This window comes from Haliotis rufescens, unplaced genomic scaffold (genome assembly GCF_023055435.1).
Source record: "Haliotis rufescens isolate VD_foot unplaced genomic scaffold, xgHalRufe1.0.p SCAF_7, whole genome shotgun sequence".
NCBI lineage: Eukaryota > Metazoa > Mollusca > Gastropoda > Lepetellida > Haliotidae > Haliotis > Haliotis rufescens.
The window spans coordinates 6,675,823-6,700,935 of record NW_025964361.1 but is presented as its reverse complement, the minus strand read 5'-3'; the positions used below and the strand labels follow the sequence as shown (position 1 = coordinate 6,700,935).

At 38.2% G+C, this 25,113-nt stretch overlaps 1 protein-coding gene across 4 annotated transcripts; it reads left to right on the top strand.

Moving 5' to 3' along the window:
* The first annotated feature begins 2 nt into the window (after nt 1-2).
* On the top strand, nt 3-25,113 carry LOC124144511 (BTB/POZ domain-containing protein 17-like). Of its 4 annotated transcripts, XM_046513956.2 has the most exons (3): nt 3-136; nt 14,261-14,427; nt 22,216-25,113. In XM_046513956.2, exons 2-3 carry the CDS (start codon nt 14,407-14,409, stop codon nt 23,488-23,490), a joined length of 1,296 nt encoding a protein of 431 aa, XP_046369912.1. In that variant the 5' UTR covers nt 3-136; nt 14,261-14,406; the 3' UTR covers nt 23,491-25,113. The 4 variants fall into 4 exon arrangements, with proteins under 4 accessions (XP_046369912.1, XP_046369913.1, XP_046369911.2 ...); XM_046513957.2 differs by lacking the exon at nt 14,261-14,427; XM_046513955.2 differs by lacking the exons at nt 3-136; nt 14,261-14,427 and adding an exon at nt 9,913-10,402.

The window sequence follows — 25,113 nt, the reverse complement described above, 5'->3', positions numbered from 1 at the left end:
TTTTGACAGGTGGTTAGTGCTTTTGTTGTTATCATACTACAGCGTGTTTTTTGCGCACATGAAGAGAAGATGATGTCACTGAGAGGGGAAATTCTAACAAAGAAAATCTGAAGTTGTCAGTTCATTCATCTCGAATGTAAGTTAATGAACATTTATCATATGAAATTGTTCTTATTTAGATAATGTTTTAGATTGATTTTTTTCCATTCATATGTAACAGTTATCAGCTGGTAATACGGTATCCACAGTGCATTGAGTTCAGTAGTACAGCCATGTGACAACGACTTCGCAACATATGCACATATTATGACTAGGTTTGGAATTCAAGGAGGGCCTAACTAGATCAATCAAACAATAATCCAAAGGTTCATAAACAATGTCACTGAACCATCACATATTTTTAATTAGATAAACGAACAAAAGTGGGTTTTGGTTTTGATATTGAAATTCAAACATCCTGAAATGTAATGTCTTTGCCTGAAATAATTATGACATCATCCCAAACTCAAATATACTGTCAAATGACAGGTGCCACAGACATATGAAGCATTGTAAATGTAATGTATATATATTAATAATTTCATACGATATGGGATTGAAACAAGTTGCAGATGTGTATCTATATTTCTTGATATTTGAACATTATAAGAAGTCATTATGTGGACATTGAAATCTATGTGGCATATTCACTGTAATAAGTGCCCTGGACTCTTTGAAAGTTGGGGGCAGTTGGGTAGCCTAGTGGTTAAAGCGTTCGCTCGTCACGCCGAAGACCCGGGTTCGATTCCTGACATGGATATAATGTGTGAAGCCCATTTCTGGTGTCCCCTGCCGTGATATTGCTGGAATATAACTAAAAGCGGCGTAAAATCATACTCACTCACTCACTTAGAAAGGTGACAAAGGGTGAGGGGAGGGGGCTTGTTTAAACCATATACAACACACATTAAATTTGTTTTCAGAGATTGAGCGGTAGTGAACCAAGTTAGCTGAAGTGTAGATGATAGTTACATTGTTATTACATACCCCTTCTAAGCTACTGACTTCTGCAGTATACACAAGAAAATATAGGGCTGCCTATTTTGGTCTTAATAGGGATTATTTAAAGATTGGCCTGAAATTTGGCAAGGGGTGTTTATTGAAGCAGGGTGTTTAATATGTTGAATATGGAATTCTAATTAACCTATATAAGATTTCAGACTATGTTTTACATAGTGCCCTTTTGAACGGTTAGTGGAACCATATATGTTACAGTCAATGTGTAACATGACTGAAATTTTCACTTAGACAATTTACAAAATGACAAAATATTTGAGTGATTTTACAATTATTTTTTTCATTTATTATATTATGATAACAAATTCCAAACATTATTATGCTCTATTTCATCACCCAGTCAGCAAAAATGAAAGGATTAAAAGAAAATAAAGGTCAATGTATATTTTGTTTATATTTGGGCTTCTAGTCCCAGGATAATTAGTCTGTTGTGATGTTTTTAAACCCTTTGAAACTTCTCAATAACTGTTTGTCAATCTTACGGGAATTTTTTTGTAAAATTACTGAAATAATTTATTATTATGTTGTTTTGCCAATTGCCTAAGTGAATCTGTTAGCAGAATACATGGAATGAAGAGGAAACAAAGAGGAAATGTAATTACATAAATTCACATGCTGATTACAAAAATAAAGATGGACACTACACATCCTAATATAACCTTGTTAATCCAGACAGTACACAACCTTGTCAATCCAGATACTACACATCCTAATGCAACCTTGTTAATCTGGACAATACATCCAAATACAGCCTTGTTAATCCTGACACTAAACATCCTAATATAACCTTGTTAATCCATACAGTACACATCCTAATGCAACCTTATTAATCTGAACGATACATCCTAATACAAACTTGTTAACCCAGACACTACATATCCAAACATCCTTGTTGATCCAGACGTACACGTCCTAATACAAACTTGGCAATCCGGATGAAACACATCCTATTACAACCTCGGCAATCTAGACAATACTCTTTCCTTAAAATCCAGGGAAAAAAGTTTTCAGAACCATCAAAACATGTCAAATTGATCAGTTGTCTAGAATTTGTCCAGAAAGTGAAGTTTCCAGACTGAGGAGGTCCAGACTGTATATGTGTTTGAGGTCCAGAAACCTAAGATTATATATACCTGACAGGACAAGTTTAACTCAGCCTTTATCTTTGAAAAACAAAGATATCTGATTTTTCCCCTCAGAATCTGAGGTAATGGGGTAGACTAGAGACCAAACACTTGCTTTAGGGCTGGAATGTGTAACTCGGGTACCCGGGTCGGGTGGGTACTGAGTAGGACACAGGTACCCACAGGATTACCCGGACCCGTGTTTAGTCATGTGATATATTGTCTAATGACTAAAATTATCTGGAACTCCATGGTTACACTACAAGTCATTAATGTTGGTTTCTCTTTCTGACTATGCACCCAATCCTTCTGATTTGTCATATGGATGAATAAAGATATAACTTAAGTTAACTTCAGTGTATGCATGACCAGATTGTTTAATACATGTATCTAAATACGTTTTGCCAGGGCTATGCTAAAAAAAGTTCCCAATCGGACATTTTGAGACATCTCCTGAGACCTACAGTGGGTACCCGGGTAGGGTCGGGTAATAGGGGAGCGGGTACCCGGGTAGTAAATTTGGACTTGTCCCAGCCCTAACTTGCTTCATATTCAAAGACCAGGGTGTATTTCCCATGTGGGTACAGTGTGTAGCCATAAAGTCCCCTGTCATGATATGGCTGGAATAAGGCAAACACCACTGTAAATCCATACACAGTTGCTCACTCAGCAATTGATTATATGAATATCAAGCATAGAAATGTCTTGTACAAATATTCATATTCATTGCAGTATCTTTCACAGTGAGAAACACCTTTTTAATGATGTTTGCACATGAAGCCTATCACGAATTGAATCTAGTTCATCCAGCCATTCACCCATCACCAATTGCTCTAGTGTGATCAAGCTAATATATTGATGCTGGTTGAAAGAGCATTGATTCGTCCCTACAGGTAATGATAAAGGTCTTGCGTATAAGGTTGGAATACAATAGAGCGTGAAATTTATTTCTTTACTATTGAGTGTGTTGTATTGGATAATATTGATTGCATATCGCTTAAGTGATGAAGGGAGTATGGACCGTAGAAATTGCTATACCCTATGAGGTTTGTGGTTTTGGAGCACTTTCTTGTACTTGGTATGCAAGATTTTCTGAAGACACTAGATAAGGCTCCGTAAAAGGGTTTGTATGCTTTACATATGTATGTTTACAATTTTTTACAATTTTATCTGAGGTAAATTAGAAAATAGGGCAAATAAATAAACGAAATAAATAAATATTTCAATGATGAAGAATCTCAGGTTTTCATTATATTTTGCATTTCCATTTTAAGAATTGACAGTTTTCCATCAAGGACTCTGCTCAGTTAAAAAGAAATTCGTCTTGACTCATTGTTCATTTAGCCATGTTGGCAGTCACTCTTTATGAAATCTGATTGTATAGCTGATTATATATTTATTTTATTGCGTGCCATGTTGTCACTACATGAGTAAAATATTGGAACAAATACTGTTCATTCCAAGTCGGGAATTTGAGACCTGTAGAATTTGTTTGCAGTGGAAAGTCACCATCATGCTGATTCATTCAAGTGATGTCTCTGTGTTGTGTGATAAACTTTGATGTTGATAGATACATTGTTTACTGTGTCAATTGTTTACTTACCAAGTCTGTCTGGCATGATGATGATGATATGTGCAGAGGGAATTCCACTGCCATGTATGTGTTATGTGTGTATATGAAAGTAAAGAATTTTCAATCCTATGTCCCTTATAACACCTGGTCCCTCTACAAATCTCCCTGTCCCACATCACCCTCACAAAGTTATAGAAATCCATTCCAAGTGTTTGAGTCATGAAATTAAAGTCACTGGACAATGCATCAGCAAATGTAATAGTTTCTTTTATGGCAGCCAAGACCAAACTTGTTTTGTACATGACCCAACTTTAATTTGTCAAAAGTATCAAAAATATATTGTGAAAACTTTAGCTCAAGTTAAGCTTGTTTCAAATCATTTTATTTCTTTTAAAGACTTTAATATGTATAATTATAGCTAAAATGGATAGAATTATTATTAAACCGCCCGCATGTTATCAGAGATGAGCAGGCCACTGTAGCTTGATAATGCCCTCATATTGCATGACAACATGCCATTATCACGCCCGTTGTTAGGTGACGTCATACTGATGTTTAATAGTGATGTCTGATCTGGTCTGTTCTGTGACATTTCCATATTTGTAAAAGTGGATGAGTGATATTCATTGTGTGTTGACTGCAGTAAATGTTTCAAAACCGATATTGTTGTTTATATTTATCTGATACCAAATTCTATCCGTTTTAGATATTATACAGGTAACGCTATTTTTTCAAGGCATTTTAATTTGCAGAAGCCCTCAGTCTTTTCAACTGCTCTCCTTCATCAGGCAGTTAATGGAAGACCTTGGGCTTCTGGAAATGATAATGCCCTGAAAAATACCGTTACCCTTATAATATTCATGTTAGTAAGATCCTGCACTCAAAACTCAACCATCACTTTTTTCTTTGTAATTCAGCAATGGTAAAAGATTATAATTTGCCACAAGCAACTTGGTATATAAACCTAGAAAATCCGTAAAACGAGATACAACATTAGCCTGGCCTAAATAGTATTTCTAATGTCCCCATAAGTGTCAGTCAGGTAATGAGAGCCTTTGATGTGTTCTAGGCCTCCAAGGTGTGTGGCATATATATCAAGTGTCATGTCTCCAGATTGAGCATTGTGTCAGGACTTGTGTGCGGAATGTCTGGAATTGTCTGGTTTTATTTACAGGAGAGTCATCTTTACACACAAGATTGTAGATATAGAGCTTCTTCAGGTAGTTCGATAAATTGTGCACAGCACAGTGTCATTTTGAATATTGCAAAATTAAATGGTAAAAGAAATATGATGAAAGTTACCTTTTTCAGATACTGCTAGAGTGTAAATATCACATATTGGTTAAACAAATACAATTAGGGATGGGACGGGACCAGATTCACTACCCGGGTACCCAATCCCCTATTACCCGACCCTACCCGGGTACTCGCTGTAGGTCTTGAGAGATTGGTACAAAATGTCTGATAGGGAATAGTTTGACCAGAGCCCTGGCAAAAAAGTATTTAGGTTCACTATAAAACGATCTGGTCATGCATAACTGAAGTTGACTGAAGCTTTATCTTTATTTAAAATTATGTTTCAGAAGGAATGTGTGAGTTGTCCGAAAGAAATGTGAACTTTCGTGACCTGTAGTGTATTCACTGAGTTATATTTTTGTCTTTAGACAATATATCACGTGACTAACCACAGGTCCAGGTAGTCCTGTGGGTACCCGGGTCCTACTCAGTACCCACCTGACCCGAGTACCTGTGTCATCTGTCCCAGCCCTAAATACAAATATGCTAAAATGTAATATACTTTTATAAGTATAATACTTTTATAATGTAATATAACATTCAAGCATTTTAAACCATAACATCTGAAAGTACTTGGACAAAGTGTAACATTAATTTTCCTTGACTGAATTAACATAGGAACTATTGGGAACCCTCTACTGACATACAGTTTTCATGCCAATGTATTATGACAACAAATATGTACACTGAAGGTGCCATACCACTGATATTTGCCAACTATGAATGGAAGATGATTTACAGAGTATCCAGTATTCTATACCTGCATGGTAGGTTATGAATACCGTATTCGACGTAAGAAGCGCTCCGCTCTAATAAGCGCCCACGGCGATATTTGCTTATATATTGGCAAGTGAACAATCCCAATTAGCACCTTTCCGATTGATCAATGTACACAAGACTTATTTATTCGCGCATAATACGCACTCGTGTGTTATATGCACCCTTAATTATGGGCAATTAAATTCTGGAAAAATGTATCTCTCGTATATAAACATTTCAGGCTGTCAGCATAAACCACAAAATGTATCTTTCAACTCTGTTTTTTTTCCACCAAAATAATATTCTAATAAGAGCCCCCTATTTCTAATTTTGAGAGCGCCCTGAGCGCTTATTACGTCGAATACGGTAAGTATAACCATTGAAGTGTAGTGGGATCAAACTCATATTGATACAGCTGCTTTCTCCCCAGTTACTATGCGGTACCCAGGTGTAATCCAAATAGTTATGTAAATCAGGTTAATCTGTAAGCACATATATCATATACGATTAGTTCCAGCTGGGAAAAAATGTAACTGATGTGATTACCGTCCTACTTTACCAAATCAGAGGCTGAAAGCTGTTATTGGAACATTGTCTAGAATTTGTTGCTTGTAGGCTATGTATTCAATATTTGAGTTTCTAATAAATCTTTAAGAAGGAAAATGGGAAGGTTAAATTTTGATTTTGGTTTTGTTTTGATTTCCCAAATACCTTAACCTAAATTAATTATTATACAATGTAAAAGCAATGACACTCATCCATGGTTTCAAACTCAAACATGGCTGGTCGTCAAGATGGATTACATGAAAAAGTGTAGCTTCGGAAGGGAAAATATTAATAAAAATCGGGAAATGCAATTATTTTGATATAAATAGGGTTGCTTGGTGATGAGACAAGAGTGTTTTCATATAGTCTAATATAAGGATGTTGGCCTGAATCAGTGTTATTTGCAGAGTTGATTCCATAAGGTAAACAATTATTTTTACTTTTCTCATTCGTGTTTCATTTTACAATAAACTATTGATTGAACAAACTCATTTGATGTTTAGATACTGTCACAATGTTTTCACTCTAATTATGATGTATTATTCATATACACTCACTTCATTGCATGTTCAGTCAGGAGCCAAATAAGTTATCAGAACCATTATCGATTGAACAGACTCATGCAATGTTGAGTTATTACGGCAAATTGTTCACTGATATTATTCAAATTGTGGTCACATCGTCCACAATTATTGATTGAATAAACACAGGTGATGAGTTAGATATGATATGACATTGACAACTTGTATTAATAATGATATATGTTCATATTAATAATTCAAAACTGAACCAAGTTTTCGACAAGTAATTTGGTATGTGGGAATACTTATTAGAGTAATGATTAATAACATCAATACGTCAAAACGACAAAAAAATATATATGTTGGTTAATATATGAAGAAGTACTCGTATTCAAGAGATATTAGATTGGTTTGATGCACAAATGAACATACTGGTATAGTGTGTCAACTGACGCTCATGAATGCATAACATAGGACGTCATAGATCCATGACTCGAGATGCACCATTTGTCTCATGCAGGATTAGTGTGTTAAGTTTGGAAATCACGTGCAGCATTTCGCGATAAGAATAAAGTCACTGTGTGGTAACACTTGGCTGATTGTTAGTTTGTCATAAATTGGTACACATTGAAACATCTCTTCTTAACGTACATACTTCTCTACGTTTCTATGGTTGGCGTTTCTTTTGGCAGTGAGTATATAACACGAATCACCCTTGTATTGTTCCTAGTTTTCATTGTTAGAGGTAACCCAGTTCCTTGCTGATGTAAGTCACACAATTTTCTCGTTGTGATGGCCCACTTTCAATTGTTGACCCGCACAGACGATGAGCTAGTGTTAAAATTAGCACTCGTCTTCCCATTATGCCTGCACCAACTGACACATAAACATATTCTTAGTGGGTCAGAGAAGGACGGAATATCATTTGGCAACCATTGTGATGAACAGAAACAGTCCAGTTCCCAAATACATATTCATAATGTTTTATATTCAGTGTCAAAGGATATGATAATCATAGACTAAGTCGTCTGTGATAAGAATTGGGTGTTCCCACATGAATTATCTATACTGAATGTGTATCGAGTTGGCCATGATTCAGTTGAATCTTTCAGTGGGCAGTTGAATCCAGTTTAACCAGGTTACTGCTTGTTTGTTTTTGGTTGAGGTACATTCTTGCATACCTTGACGACAGGGCAGCAGACTGGAAAATCAGGTTGACAAATCTTTGAAGGAGAAAATATCTATGTCATAGAAAAGAAAAAGTGTTTCTATGTTAATGTATCTGTTACACTTGATCAGGTACTTACTGTACTGTCAGAATTTTATTATTTTATAGTTTTTTATTTTTCTTGGTAGCAGAAAATCATTGAAGTATGATGTGAGAATAAGATCGCATTTGGTTGTGATTAATTGAATTACTGAAATGTTTATGAAATATGGCCAAACATTTTACAGAGCCAGATGAATTCATTTTTGTATGTTTATGTATTTTCTTGCCAAATATGCTGTGAGGCAGGTAGCAAAATAAAAACTGTAAGGGACGTAAATCTTTTAGAAATACAAAATTACAAACAATGTTTGAGTTCTGTCATACTGGCAAAAAATACTTTTGCAAAAGTCAGTAAATCTCTGTTAAACGACATTTTGTACATTTCCTTATGAGAATGTATGTAAAGATTTTAGGTGTCAGGTTTATAAAAAAATATAAAAAATGAATTTATATTTATATATGTTATAAAATAAGAAAATGTTATTGAAAAGAGTTGGATGATGGTCGTTTATGAAATGATTAGGTGGAAATAAACACATTTATTACCACTTTTTATTTATCCAAAGTAGTGCTGTGTTTTTTGGCTTACTTACTTTTGCAGTATTTAGGTAAGGCTCATCTACGAAATAAAAACCATTGGTCTGTTCAAAATATGTATATAAAGTTTATGTACATAATATGAGAAAATTGCATTGCCAATATGTTATGGCCCATGGGTAACTGTAGGTTCCGCACAATGACCACGATTGTTCAGCTCGCTGTTAAGGCCAAGATTGATGGACCAATAACACATTATACATGATTAATCCAGACAGGTCCAGTCACATCAAACACCTCCTCGCGATGAAACTTAAGCAAACAACACATACATATTGATTCGAGTACTAACTTGTCGTGACAACACCTGGTAACCATGACAACAGCATCGAGGGTCAGTGGGTCAGCTATTACAGCTATTACACCTCGCTATGTAAACGTAGCTGACCGAGAAATTCCTCCTTGTTTAGATTGACAGATGTTGTTAAGTTTGTGTGATGTTGTGATGATACATCGTCCGTGAAACTCACAGTCACTTTGAGTGCCTAGAAGTAGGTGATGATTGATGATGTGGTAGACGCTTTTGTGTCAAGGCCATTCATGATTAGGGTGAGTGAGTATTGTTTTATGTCGCTTTTAGCAATATTCCAGCAACATCACGGCGGGGGACACCAGAAATGGGCTTCACACATTATACCCATGTTGGGAATCGAACCCAGATCTTCGGCATGACGAACGAACGCTTTAACCACTAGGCTACCCGACCGCCCCTTTTATGATTAGAAAGATTCATTAAAGCAAAAACATTCTTTTTAACCTGTTATTAATTGACATTATTGTAATTTTTATAAGTGTAGCCTCTTAATAAAAGATTAATCAGCTGTAATTGAATTTGAAGTTACGAGTTGTAGTCTTTGCTTATACATGTATATCTTTTGTCCTACATGTTTTTTTAAAGACCAGATTCCTCAAATATGAAGCAAATGTCAAATAATTAAATAGGCAATGTTTCTTTGAAAAAGTCGCTTTGAAACATTTTGTTGGCATTTGTCTGAACTTTCATTACAAGTTCTTTTTATTATATTTTCCAAAAGAACAAGAACACAATAAATGTATTGAGTAAGTTTTTTTAATTTAATTGTTCGATATTATTTCAAGTCATTTGAGGTAATTTCGTATTAATTTCTAAAACTTAAAAAATTGAAATCAGTTGTAGTAGAAACCTTTGGACATTGTGCCTCAGTTTCTCAGTAAGGCAAGTTTAGGCAACAAACATATGATAGACAGTCTCCTTTCCAATGTTGGTGGAATGAAGTGTTTGTAAAGCCCCGAATCAGACAATTAAGGCCACCAGTGACTCGGATCGATTAATGGTAATACTATGAAGCAGGTATAGACACCTGGTTCTACTGTATTGTTACTGTAACCAAACCACCGTGACGTGACCCGGTTAGGCCGTCATGGATGATCGATGCAGCTCTGTGATAGCCGTAGATTAGCATCTTTGGCTGACTAACATCGTGTGCTCTCCACGGGTAGTGGCCGAACTAGCCCAGTGGGTCGTCTGCTCGTCACGTTCTGACTGAATCAGTAATTAAACACTGCCAAGATGGCTGAAGCCCAGCCCCCTAGACCAACAGAAACTGAGGGAGATGAGACGGAAGACGTGCTGCTCTCTGACTCACTATCAGCTGATCGGGGGACGGCAGTGGTCTTACAGGTGAGATTTGTACAGTGGAACTTACAGTGACAGCGGAACAGGGGGACGGTGACTGCAGGTATTCACATCGTGTCTGTGTTATATCAGAGGTAGGACATGTCATAGAGACAGATGGATGTCGGGCTGATGGTAGATGGATTGACAGGTAGTGGGACACAGGTAGATGGATAGATAGGTAGGACATTGGTAGATGGACATATTGGTAGAAGACACAGAAGACATGTATAATACTGATGATGATGATGATGATGATGATGATGATGATGATGATGATGATGAAATAAATTACAATAATAATGATAATAAGTCCACTTATATATTGAATACTTATAGTGCTTGAAACTATATTGTTACATGTAAAGATTGTGGAGTTTACGAAGAGCGATAAACTTTGAACATTCAATTGAAAACTTATTATCGGAAGTAGTAACATGCATAACATTTTTTTAATAATGACAACATTGGTGTATAATAATAACTTTATTGATAATTTATAACAATAATAGCTCTAGTCGTGGCAACTTCCAAACTTTTGGGAAGTTGTGATCTATCCGACCGTCATTCGGGCGATTTTTCTGACAGATCACGATCTGAAAAATACTATCATGAAAGTGTATCCCGTGGATAAGCCGACCCCTTTCTACAGAATCTTTTTTCTGGTCCTCAAAATTCGGCTTATACGCGGCCATATACGGTATTACCCGGTCTTTGGATCACTTGATTTTCATTCTCACCTCCCTGAGGAGTATACAACCCAGGCTGCCTGTGAGGTGCTCAAAAGTTAACAGCCACATGTACATGTGCTTCAGCGTGGGGCAGGACCGAAGCCCTAGAAACTCTCAGTAGTCAAGTTGCCGAACACGATCACCCATCCAAATATTCTCTGAGACCATTCCTTAACTTGCGTTGTTCACAGGACCACAAAGTTTTCTTTGTTAAAAAACAAATTGATCAATTATTATTTAAAAAGTGTTGTGCTTGTACTTCTCTAATCTGTCACAATTGGGCAAAAAAAATATAATGTTGATCTAGTTATTTTTTTGCTGTGGCTGGATTTGTTTAAAAAATAAATGTGCAAAACAAACAATTTCCAATTTTGACCTCACCTATCCATCATCAGACTGTCTGGTGTTAATGATCATATTTTGGACATCTCCTCTAAATACAAGGCCCATGAACGTGATGAAGTTGCGACTTTGTATGAGTTATCCTAGCTATGGTAAGTTTATGAAGATTTGTATGCAGCAAGCATGTGGTATGCAGAATAGCATGGCCTACAATATTTGCTCATCTGACCGAAATTCAAGTGGCCAGTGTTTCCATCGTCCATCGTGAATTTGATGTGTCGTCAGCATCTTCTGATCAGAGTCAGTTATTTGTTTGTTTGTTGTTTAAGCCGCACTCAGCAATATTCCAGCTTTATGACGGCGGTCTGTAAATAATCGAGTCTGGACCAGACAATCCAGTGATTAATATCATGCGCATCGATCCACTCAATTGGGATCAATGACATGCTTCAACTAAGTCAGTGAGCCTGACCACCCGATCCCGTTAGTCACCTTTTACGACAAGCACAGTCACCGTTTACGGCAAGCATGGGTTGCTGAAGACCTATTCTACCCCGAAATCTTCACGGGTCCGGAGTCAGTGAAGCTGAAACTTCACATGTTTCACCAATGATGGCATCCATTTTGTGCAAGAGATTCAAATCTGAATATGGTGACCCATGAAGATCAGGGGCATAATTAATCTCTGGATTGTCCGGTCCAGACTCGATTATTTACAGATCGCCGTCATGTAGGTGGAATATTGCTGAGTGTGGCGTTAAACAACAAACCAACCAACCAACTGAATATGGCAGGCATATTGAAAAAAATATTACATGGCCATTTCTCTTCAAATAGATTTAGTACTGTTTTTCATCTCGATTTGACCTTTGCACTTTGACCATACTACCGGTATATATCAAATTATGTGACTCACCATGAGAAAAGGTCCCTTATGGGTTCTAGGATACAAGTGTCCTGTGATGTCCTAAAGATGTTTGATGTCAACTTACTTCCGTAAAAATCGCCATGTGTGCAGACTGTAAGAAAATATCTTATTTTTCTCTTGTTTGTTGGTTATGTAATAAAACATTATTGCAAAACATTTCAGCATCAAAATATACTTATATTTAATTAGACATTATCTAAAAACTGCAATGGTTAAATAAACAGTTATAAGTCTGAAAATGGGACTTTGCAGAAAGTCAGTCCAAATGTTTGATGCCATGCATCTCTGTAGCAAATATGAATTGTAGCTCATTAATTGAATTTCTGTGATCCTAAGATACTGTAGTTTCAAAATTAAAAAAAAGTCAAAATGTGATTTTTCACCCATAAGCTCCTTTATCTCATGATTGGTCCCATATATGTTACGTTTTTCTTAGACCTGTGAAGATTCAGGGTAGAATAGGTCTTTAGCAACACATGCTTGCCGTAAGAGGCGACTATGCTAGTCGTAAGAGGCGACTAACATGATCAGTTGGTCAGGCTTGCTGACTTGGTTGATGCATGTCATCGATCCAAACTGCGTGGATCAATGCTCATGATGTCAATCACTGGATTGTTCGATCCAGGCTCGAAATATTGCTGAGTGCAGTGTTAAACAACAAACAACAAGAACAACGACGTTATTCTTCATAGATATTTTAGATATGAACCTTTATTTGACTTTTTTCACTTTGACATGCTTCTAAATTGTCTTAGAATGCATATCCTTTCACTGTAAACATCATCAGCTCAGAAACCGCTGGACCAATGGAGCTGAAACTTCACAATGCTTGTTCCCACCAATGGGTGACCCCTAAATCTACTGAACCTATAGTTTGACTCAGCTGCCATATTGAAAAAGGTCTATTAATGGTCAAATCTCAGCCATTTTGGCACTAAATGTAACAGTAGTTATATCACACAAAAACAAATTGTTCCAGAAATTTGTTTAAAAAAAATGTCTGCCACAGAAATTACATTGTTGCAAGGTGTTTTTCTTTAAAAAAATTACAGGCTTATGGTTATAGTTTAAAAAAAATGTCTGGTTTTGTAGATGAAGAAATCCCAGCCCCCCAGTCTTCAGTATTTATGCAGAAACTTTGAAAATGTTGACACAACATGTTTTTTAAGTGTCAGTCTTAGTTGCCATTTTAAACTATAGACTATAGAAAGGTGAGCTACAGTGTTGTGGTACTTTTTTTTGCATCTCCTTCATATAAAGATGTTTTAAAGTTGGCCTGAGTTGTGTGAAGCTAGCTACTACTGACTTCTAGGGTGGGACCAGTGCAGTGAGCCATGAGTCTCGAGAGTTCATTACTCTAGCATGTGTTGATGTGTTGTAGCATTGAGCCACCCAGGTACTCATAACAGGCTTTGTATGGAGGATCACCTTTGTATGTCAGTGTTGAATGCTTAACCAGATTGACTAGTTGACACGTGTATGAGTTGTTTATGTAGCAACTAAAAGACAGAGTAGCCAGTTAAAGATTGGTTCTTTGGTGTATGAATGGGCAATACAGTGACATCAAATGTCATTCTACATTTCAGTGTTCTGCATGTGACAGGTAAAGCTTAGACTTGCTTCAAGGCTTGTCTACAAAAGTTTACAAAAGTGACAAATAAATAGTACCGGTAGGTGCTTAAACTAGTCTATTTGTTTCAATGGTATCAAAATAATTTTTGATTTTTTACTTCTTTCTTTTCATATTTTTTGTGTGTTAATATAATGGTCAAATATTGTCATTCATATAATGAGAAGAGAACGTGATTCAGTCTAGGGTGTGACTCATAGCTACACCTCCTCGTATTGTTCTGATGTTGTCAGATACCATGAGAGACCATTATTGGAAAAAAGAAAGGAGAACATGCATAGCAATATGCAGATCGTGAACTGCAACACAGAGTAAAGTTGTTGGTTACCTTGCATTGGCGTTCTTCTTTCCAAGGTTCGGCAGTGGCATCGGCACCATCATGAAGTTTACCAGTGAACTAGTAAGATTATATATATTTGTCAGACTCTAGTCTTCATATACGTTCTTTAATAGTTCTTAGACTGAGGGACTAAGCAATTGATGTGTGTGTGTGTCTGCGTGTGTCTGCATGTGTCTGTGTCTAACAATAATCCCAGGCTGAGTTGAAGGTCTAGTACAGATTGATATACACCTGTTGAAACATTTGTTTAAAAAAGGAAGCCTGACATGTTATTTTGTCTCCTCAATATAATGTTTGATTTTAAAATATACGCTTTCTGTCATGATTATTACTGTGAAAAATGTATTTTAGAAAAAAAAGCAGATGACTTTGGGGCTGTTAGTTTTTCCCGGGCTGACTTTGTTATGTATATGAAAAGATTCAAACATTTCAGCCACTGGGTCATCAAAAACAAAGGAATGTGACACTGGCTTCATACAAGAAACAGTGTCATCAAAACTCGGAACTCTCTTTCTGCGCTCACTTGATCAAGTAGATTCACTGCAGTAATTCATTTTGTTATTTAATTTCCGCCAAGAATCTGTTTCACATTTTCAATAGAAACTATTAATACAAACACTTCCCCATATTTAAAAATACTTCCTTCAACCCTGTTGACATGTTCAGCTGCCTGGAGGTAATACTTGCAGACATGATTCAGTGTACTGGTGGTTATTGCAGGCTGCTGTGTGTTATCTGGCCAGGTATTTAATGATACTTGAAGTGATGACCTTCAAGCTGACCCAGGTAACGGCCATTAGTCTACCTGTAATTACCACGACAGGTGTATTCAACTAATGCCTCGGTAGTGGCATGTAGAAGATGTATACCCTTAGGGTTTACAGTGAAACCTCGTTAGTCAGGTCCTTGGTAGTGTGGACCCTGAAAGTCTGGTCCCTGTGACTATGGACCCTGATAGTCTGGTCCCTGTGACTATGGACCCTGATAGTCTGGTCCCTGTGACTGTGGACTCTGTGGCTATGGAACCTTGCAGTCTGGACCATATGACTCTGGACCCTGATAGTCTGGTCCCTGTGACTGTGGACTGTGACTATGGATCCTTGCAGTCTGGACCCTGATAGTCTGGTCCCTGTGACTGTGGACTGTGACTATGGAGCCTTGCAGTCTGGACCCTGATAGTCTGGTCCCTGTGACTGTGGACTGTGACTATGGACCCCTGCAGTCTGGACCCTGATAGTCTGGTCCCTGTGACTGTGGACCCTGTGACTATGGACCCTTGCAGTCTGAAACCTGATAATCTGGACCCTGTCACTCTGGACCCTGATAATCTGGTCCCTGTGTCTGTGGACCCTTGTAGTCTAGACCCTGTGACTGTGGACCCTTGTAGTCTAGACCCTGTGACTGTGGACCCTGGTAGTCTGGATCCTGTCACTGTGGACCCTGATAGTCTGGACCCTATCACTCTGGTCCCTGATAGTCTGGACCCTGTGACTGTGGACCCTGTGACTTATGGACCCTTGCAGTCTGGATCCTGATAGTCTGGACCCTGTCACTCTGGTCCATGACAGTCTGGACCCTTTTGTCAGAAACCCTGCTTTCTGGATGGTCTTGTTTGAAACGAAGGAAATTACTTTGTCCTCCTTATTAATTATTTCATAAACTTGTTTATTCTTTTGATTTCATTTAGTACAGTATGGTGACAATAACCCAGGTTTTACTGTAATGTTATCTGTGGGACTGTTATGTTGAATTACCTGTGAAATGTAACAGTCTCAGGGTGGTGGTAGTACTACCAATAAACACACTGTTAATGTATCTGGGCATGAATCCTCTCATCTAGAAGGTACACAGCAAAGGGGACATTTGTAAAGACACTACTGTCCAGATATATATTGTAAGGCCAGTTTAATGACTAATTTTACAGATTCAATTGTCACCTTTTAGTCATTTTCCCCCAAAAGATTTGTAACAGGAAATATTTGTGTCTATTGGTCATTTATCTCAAAATTAAGGTACATTAATAATTTGACTATGATTTTTCACCTGATGTCACCTGAAGTAAAGAGATACATTGTGCGAGTGAGTTTGGGTTTAATGCCGTTTTTACAGTATTCCAGTTATATCACGGCGTGTCAGTTTAATGTGGGAGGAAAGCCCGAAGTGATGCAGGTCTTAGACATTTACCACTTTGGTGAAACCCACGAGCACATGTATGGTGCTGACAAACCTTGGAACATAATCGGGGTGAACCAGTATTCAAACTCACAATCATAGCTTTCTGGCGTGCCCAACATGCCCAAGGGATGCAACTCTGCACAGTGAATCGCAGCGCCTTAGACGACTTGGCCACCCGTGCCCCCATGTTGATAAGGGGGGAGATTGTGCTAAAATCTTACTGTCTATAGGGGAGCTTAAAACATATATGATGGGTGCATTTATTCATTCAAAAACGTTACATACAGTTTCTGTTTCACACAGTCATATGGATATAATTTATCTCATGAATATATTCTGTATTGAACAGATGAGGTGAGGTGAGGTGAAATGGCAATCAAGATTATTTTACTTACATAGCAACAGGTACGCATGTGTGTGTGGATGGTTACAAATCCAACTTACCGTATTCGACAGGGCACCTTCAAAATTAGAAATAGGGGGCTCTTATTAGAATAAAATTTTGGTGAAAGGGTTGAAAGATCATAAATTTCGTGGTTTATGCTGACAGCCAGAAATGATACAAAAGAAAAGTCTTATACACGTATTATACACAAAAGATATATTTTTCTAGAATTTAATTGCCCGTAATTAAGGTTGCATATAACACACGAGTGCGTATTATACACGAATAAATAAGTCTTGTGTACATTGATCAATCGGAAGGGTGCTAATTGGGATTGTTCACAAGCCAATATATCAGCAAATATCGCCGTGGGCGCTTATTAGAGTGGGGAGCTTATTACGTCGAATACGGTATACAGATTTCGTAATGTTACCCCACTGAGATAACACACCACCGTTAAACATTGATACTCAACCCAGACAAAGTATACTGACTCCAAGCCAACCTGTACTTGTTTTATCCCCTTAATGCCAAGCACAGGGTAAAATTAAATATGTAAGCTAGTGATTTGTGAGACGGAGTAAGTATTCAGAAATAATCTGTTTAATGTATGTTTCTCCAAACTAAACAAAACCTCAACAACTTATGAATCAGTTAAGTCCTTAATGACTGTTTAGTTTCACAACAAGAAAGTCTCTAGTACAGCTTCAAGTAACTTATGTCAAGAGGTCATCGGTGATGTACGAGAGAACCCAAACACTGACTTTCTTTCCATGGTCTTCTATAGGGCTTGGACGGGTAACTCGGGTACTCAGGTCGGGTGGGTCCTGAGTAGGACCCGGGTACCCACAGGACTACCCAGACCCATGGTTTCTCATCTGATATACGGTTAAATGACAATCACAATAAAATTCCATGGTTACACTAATACTAGTCGCTAATGTTCGCATTTCTTTTTGACTATGCACACATTCCTTCTGACTTTAAAATGTTTGAGTTAAGACAAAGTTTCACTCAACTTCAGTGTATGTACAATCAGATCGTTTTAAACTTAATCTAAACACTTTTTGCCAGGGCTCTGGTAAAACAATTCCCAATTGAATATTTTGTGTCCAACTTATGACCTACAGCAGGTACCCGGGTAGGGTCGGGTAATAGGGGTCGGGTACCCGGGTAGTCAATTTGGACTCGTCTCAGCCCTAGTCTGCTACAACGATGATGTCAGCCGTTGTTTGCACTTTCAATTACTGAGACTGTTGCTTGTCACCTGTGCATATCTTCCTTTGTACACAAGGGTCTTCTCCACAGAGCTATGCTTGTGGATGACATCATTTTTCACTGCACATGAACTCTGTTCATTCACGCATATACATGTACTGATGCCATTGTTCAAGGTCCTTTAGTGAATATGTGTATAGTGGGTGTGCCTCTGGTAAAGGGTGAATATAACCCATAGGACATGGATATAGGTGATATTTAATAATTCTCAATATGTATATTATAACTTTTGCTTCATGCTGATTGGCTAATTTGTTCCAATTGTTTACATTGTTACAAAGAAGCCCATAGCAACATGTCGTCATGTGAATGCACTGTTGCATGTAAATGCATATCTATTGTTCATGACATCACAAACAATTTCCCATGCCATTGTTCAAACAATAGAGTAACTGATCCGATGTTTCATCTTGAGACTGAAACACATACAGCGGTAGAAACTAACTGTTTTATTCCACTAGTCTTTATGATGATAACATATAGCAAAACCCATAAAATATCGGTAGCAAATTTCTACTAGTCCTTGTGATACCTTAACTATTGGGCAGTTTGGCAAAGACTACAGGACTAGTGCTAATTTCTAACACGGACATATATTTCAACATTCTCTCAGTAAAATGACTACGGGTGATCAAAATATTAACCTACTTGCACCCAGGATTATGGATTAACTTCCTTTGTGAATTAATGTTTAAAGTTGCTCAATATCAATGAATATTGCTTGGAACTTACAACATTAATTCTCTCAGGACTGATAACCCCTAATCCTTTAAGTTGTAGTTTATTAGACTTAGACACTCTCATTGTTTGAAGCAGGGTCAATAGTTGTGGCTTCTGTGTGTTTCCTTGTCACAGGAATCAGATATGTGGAGCACAAAGCTCACATTTAGATGATCAGCCAAATCGATCCCTCTGCATCGTATCGCAGGAAACTCAATTTTCTTGAAGAAATGATTTCTGTCTTTATTTTTGCATAATTGGAGTCTTGTTTACCAGCTGAAGGAAATCTTGAGGCAAGACCCACATTATTTCTTATATACACATGATATTATTTCTTGTTTCACAGAATATGGTCATATGATATAAAGGAACATATTACATGATTTCAGGGTTGATTTGGGGTGGTGGGTCAGCCTAGTGGTTAAAGTATTTACTCATTACGCTAAAGGCCCGGGTTCGTGTCCCCACATGTACAATGTGTGAAGCCCATTTCTGGTGTCCCCCGCTGTGAAATAGCTGGAATATTGCTAAGAGCAGCGTAAAACCATCCTCACTCATGGATGAATTAAGGTTATGTAATAAATACTCCCCACCAACCCCAAAATGAATAAGAAGAAAATAATTCAATAAAATACCGTTTGTGTTTACGTTAGCAAAATATTAGATGGGCTTGTCCAACAATAAATTATTTTGGTCTGACCTAATAACATATGTTAAGTATACACTGTTATAAGCAACAAGTACCCTTGACATAAATTTGGTTGAACACACACAATTGCCCAGGAGTCGCGATGACAAAAGGTTTTATGGGTTTCTGTTGAGAAGAGGAATCTGTAAGTGCTCATTGAATGTAACCAACACCATATCAACTGACGATCAGCTGACGTTCTGGCAGGCAGCCTGTCGGATGATATATGGCTTGTAATGGACACCCACAATGATTGTGACAGGAGTCTTTGATAAAGTCATGTACAATTTGTCCAGCTGACTGCCGGAGGTATAGGGAGAGGTTTAGGTTGTGACAAAAGGTACCATTAGATCGGCAGCTCCACACATTGGATGCCTTAAGTTGGCAGTTCCACACATTGGGCATGGACATTTAAACACACAGATCCATTTTATCATTCTGGATCATGGAACTGTATACTAGTTCTGTAAGTTTTAAGGATCTGAAATGCTTGGTAAGATTTATTTCTCTTTGATAAGATCTTGAGTAGTATATTTCAATATGTTAATAATGTGTGTGTGTGCCTGTGTGTGTGTGCGTGTGTGCCTCTGTGTGTGAGTGCAGGTGTGTGTGTGTGCATGTGTGTGTGTGCGTGTGTGTGTGTGTGCCTTTGCTCCTCAGCCAAAGCTACATTTCCAAAGCAGATCTATAATTGATTTTTCTCTAACCAGTGTGACAGCTGGAACATGAAAACTGTAATATTCTACCCATTTCAAGTCGATTCATTAGAGATACATAACAGAATTTGAAATATGATTTCAAAATTGATTAATCTTCGTGGTCATAATGGAAAAACACAACCTGATGGTTCCAAGGCCAGGGGATTAGGGATTGGGGATAAGAAAATGTTTTTAAAAGGCGAACCATGTTATCCCCAATCCCCAGGCCTCGGTACCATCCCCTTACTTCCTGATCTGCCTGGTCTGGATATTTATCGGTCAACATTCACTCACTCAACTCTTTCATCAAGTTTCATTCAAGTAATAAGTTCAGTATTTCTTCATGAACTTTCCACTAAGCCAGGAAGAGTATACTCTCAGAGAGATTCAGTAGTCAGGAGTTTAAGTCTTACACTTGATAAAACATACCACTGGGAGGTGGTCTGATTCAAATGGAAATGAAATGTTCCGAAGGATAAAAAAATAATAGTCTTGGTTCTCAGGCAATCTCATTAAAATCAGATCTTAGTTCTCACTACCGCTAAACAAAGATCTGAGGACATCCCATTAGGGTTCAAGTCAGAACGACCTTTCATCTGACCAATCAGAGCGTCGCTTACCAGATCATGAAAGTGACAGTCGGAATGTGATTTTTATCCCCCGCCGGGCCAGAATGGCCGAAGGGGGATTATGTGGTGGCGCAGTCCGTCCGTCTGTCCGTCCCACAGAGGGTACTAAGCTTGTGAAATCAACTCCTCCTACAGTTTCCAGAGAATATCCCTGACACTCTACACACAAGTCGACATGTTGATGATACGCATATCGCAGTCCCGTATCATTTCAACAAATTTTGACAGAGTTACTGCCCCTGTTTTATGAAGCTTCATGAAAAATACAAAGAAAATATAAACTCGTTAAAAAAAATCATGTGGGGGATGTTGTGCTCTCAGAGCACTCTTGTTAATCATGCAGCCTCGAAAACGTTAAAACGATAGTTACGGGCTCAACGACTGAATCTATACAATCTAGACCATATATTAGCCATTCTAAAACGTTCTTTTGTTCAGGTTTCAAATTTTTAAGCGAGAATTTGTCAAAATATGTTTCGAAGTGTAGTCGCCAATTTGAAATTAGTGCTGTAAAGCACGAGAAAGCTGCCTTCTGATTGGCTAATGTCGACTTCTTGTCAGGAATTCCATTGGTCGGTCAGAGTTTGTGAAAGGTCGGTCTGACGTGACCCGTAATGGGATGTCCTCAGATCTTTGTTTAGCGGCAGCGAGAACTAAGATCTGATTTTAATGAGATTGGGTTCTCAGGCACCACCCACATCATCATAAAGTCTGATGCATGTTTTGTTTTTATTTCCATTTTAAACAAAATATAAAAATCCTAATACTTGGACACGATGCACAATTTCTTTTTGAAAAAAAAGAAACAAAAACAAAATGTGCAATGAACTTTATGATGATGTGGGCAGTTCCTGAGAACCAAGACTATTATTTTTTTAGCCTAACATGCAGAGAATTAATTAAGAATTGACTTCATTTATTTTGTTTGCATTGGTTTCAATGTATAAACCAGTATGCATACTGTGTAGATCTGCGAAGTGGATTTATGCAATGTGCGCACACCCTTTTTGATGTAAAAACATATGTCAATTTTTATAAATAAACTATTATTTAATCATTAACAACAAACAGTACGAAATCAGTGACATCGTCCAGTGCAATAATGCAAAACAAGCCCTACCCATTCTGTTATCAGCCACTCTGGAATTAGTTAGTGGTCGTGGTCTTAGTTTTGTTTGGTTAATGGAAACCCGATCCCCCACCCCCAACTGCTTGGTTAGACAATCAAATGCATAAAAGTTTTTATTTTATTTACATGACCATGTTCTGTTTCAGAAGATGGAGAGTGAGTCCTCCCCGGGGATGCTGCAGCAGCATGACAACTACGTGTTGCGGGACGAGGGGGACTTCATCAAGGGGGTGTCACAGTTCTACAACCAGGAGGCGCTCAGTGACGTCCAGCTCAAAATAGGAAAAGACACCTACTATGCACACAAGTTTGTGCTGGCCAAGTCCAGTGAGGTATTCCGGGCCATGTTGTACGAGAGCCGATGGACCCAGCCTGTTAAACCTGAAGTGGAGCTGAACGAAAGCCCGGAATGCCAGCAACACTTTGACCGATTCCTCCGCTTCCTGTACACAGCGGAAGTGAACATCAGTGTGGACTCTGCCGTGGGAATCCTCTGTCTGGCTGACAAATACAGTGTGTTGTCCTTGAAACAGTTGTGCACACGCTACATGGTGGACAACACACGCTCACCCAAGGTCCGGAATGCATTGAACTGGTACTCATGGGCCAAGGCTCTCAACATGGAAGAGCTGATTGACCAGTGTTCCAAGACGATAGCCTGGAACATGGAGACGCTGCTCATGCTGCCGGAGTGGTACAACATGGACATTGAGTTTGTGTCGGACATTTTACACAACTCGGATCTAGTCGTATCAAGCGAGTTCCATCTCTACAAAGCTGTGAGGAACTGGCTGCTTCATGAGAACCATGTGCCCAACTTTTCGGACTACGCCAAGGAACTCCTTCCTCTGATCCGCTTCCCACAGATGCTGGTTGACCAGCTGTATAAGATCGAAACTGATGCTGACCTTGACCTTGATGATCAGCAGTGTAAGTCCCAACTTCAGGACCTCATCAGTCAAGCCTACCGCTACCGGTCTCTCTGTCCAGCGCAAAGTCAACTTGAAATCTCTTTTGTGAAGCCATATTTCTTGCCTCGGGATTACACCGATCTGACTGTGGATACAGTCCGAATGCAGAACACACTCAGGTTTGGAATTCAGGTGGATGTCCGTACCTCCGTTGGTCCTGTGCCTTCGGACAACAGAGACGGAGAGTGGAAGATCACGTACAGAAAGACAAACACAAACAATGAGGGATGGACGATACAGATCTACGCTCATGAGTCGGCCCTCATCAACGGCGAGGCAAGGATCCAGGCAACGCTCGTCATCTGTGATGAAGAAGAGAAGGTCATACAAGTGGAGAGGTCGGACACCTATGTCTGTTCCCGTGGCAACAGTCTTAGTATGAATGTGGTGCTCCCGACCTCGGAGGAGGCAAAGGCAATGGGGGTCATCATCAAACAAGTACCAAAATAGACATGGAGTGTCAAATTACTGATTGTCTGTTTCAGAAATAACATTGCTGGTAATAAATATAGGAACAATTGGAATCTACTTCTAATATCGATGAATAGAGTTTCAAATTTCTAATTTGTCCTTTTAAAAAATAGCATTACTGGTTATAAGTATATGAACAGTTGTGATCTGCTTGTAGTCTAATTGAAACATCAGTAACAATGTGGCTACACTACACCATATTTAGACATGTTTCGGAATATGACAGTGTCCTGCCAGGAGGTTTTAGTCTGGAGCAGGCAAACCAGGGGTCTATAGTGTGAGAACTGATCCACATAAGGGTTTGGTGACACACTACACCAGCCAACCACAGCTGAGAAAGGATTGTCCACCTTCAGCAGCCATTGTAGCCACAAGATCCCCATTTGAGTAGCTATTGTGACAAGGATGGTGTACCTATCCATAGTGGCACCAATCTCCTGATCCCAATGAAAACCTTTTCTTGTGTCCTCTGCTGGAATATTGCTGAAATATTGCTGAAAGTGGCATAAAACCAAACTCACTCACTTACTCCTGATCCCCATTTTAGCAGCTTTGACAAGGATGATGTACCTTATCAGAGAGGTACCTATCTCCTGACTCATGTGTTATGGGTACAGTTACTTGTAACACGTGGGAGCAGTAATTATCGATGTGAGTCTGTTCATATTTCATGGAATATGATCAATTTCTTCCCACTGACCAGCTCAAGTCATATCAAATACATTTGAAACGAAGGGTTGCCAGAAACAGATTTAAAGGTGATATTATTTCAATTAATGTCTTTTTTGTATTAGTAATTACAAATTTGCTGATTTTGAAAGAATTTGTATAGCTGTGCAGCTAAAGTTGTTTTAAGGTGTTGACATAACAAACAGTTTGCTCCTCTTTGCAACTGTCAGAGTCCAATATGGGTACATGTATTCATCAATAGTAATTATGAATGTGTTGCTGAAGAACTATTGATGCTAGTAGTTATGATGGCCTCCAAAAACAACAGTTTAAAGATGAAATGTAATCCACAGAATGTTACACCTCTATAATGAACTCTGGTTATTCAATATTTCGACATTATTTCGAGATAACCAGATTCACGATAAAGTCTGCTGAATTCTTCATTTGTCGGACATGTTTACAGGACCAATGATTTGTTTGATTTGTTTACAAGACCTGGGTACAGTTAGAATCTCTGCTAGCTACAGCCGAATTACACTTGAAGATGACAATGTATGACTATTATTATGCTTGTGTATTTATTTATGCGTCATGAATTATTTATTTATTTATTGCAGCTCCAGGCTACACATTTGATAGTGTAACCTGATATTTTTCTGACATCAACATTTGGAGGAGATTCACTGAACAGGACAGCCCAGATGGTACCATTCCAAGTGAAAATTTTAAGGCTTTTAGAAATTTTGGTTTGAATACGCCATTGTTATGGAGTAGTGTCCCTTCCATAAATGTAAATATTTTTAACAGGAAAGAGGGTTTGCCAGACTTACATGGCATCAATGATAAATGTAAATGATATCAATGTCAATGTTTCATGGAAGCGATGAAAGGGTTGAGGCTTTTATTAGGTTGAATACGGTTGAAAAATGG

Coding starts and splice junctions, on each gene's coding strand:
- LOC124144511 (XM_046513955.2), top strand. CDS start 10,292: ATGGCTGAAGCCCAGCCCCCTAGACCAACAGAAACTGAGGGAGATGAG. Junction 10,403..22,215: donor GGACGGCAGTGGTCTTACAG/GTGAGATTTGTA, acceptor GTTCTGTTTCAG/AAGATGGAGAGTGAGTCCTC.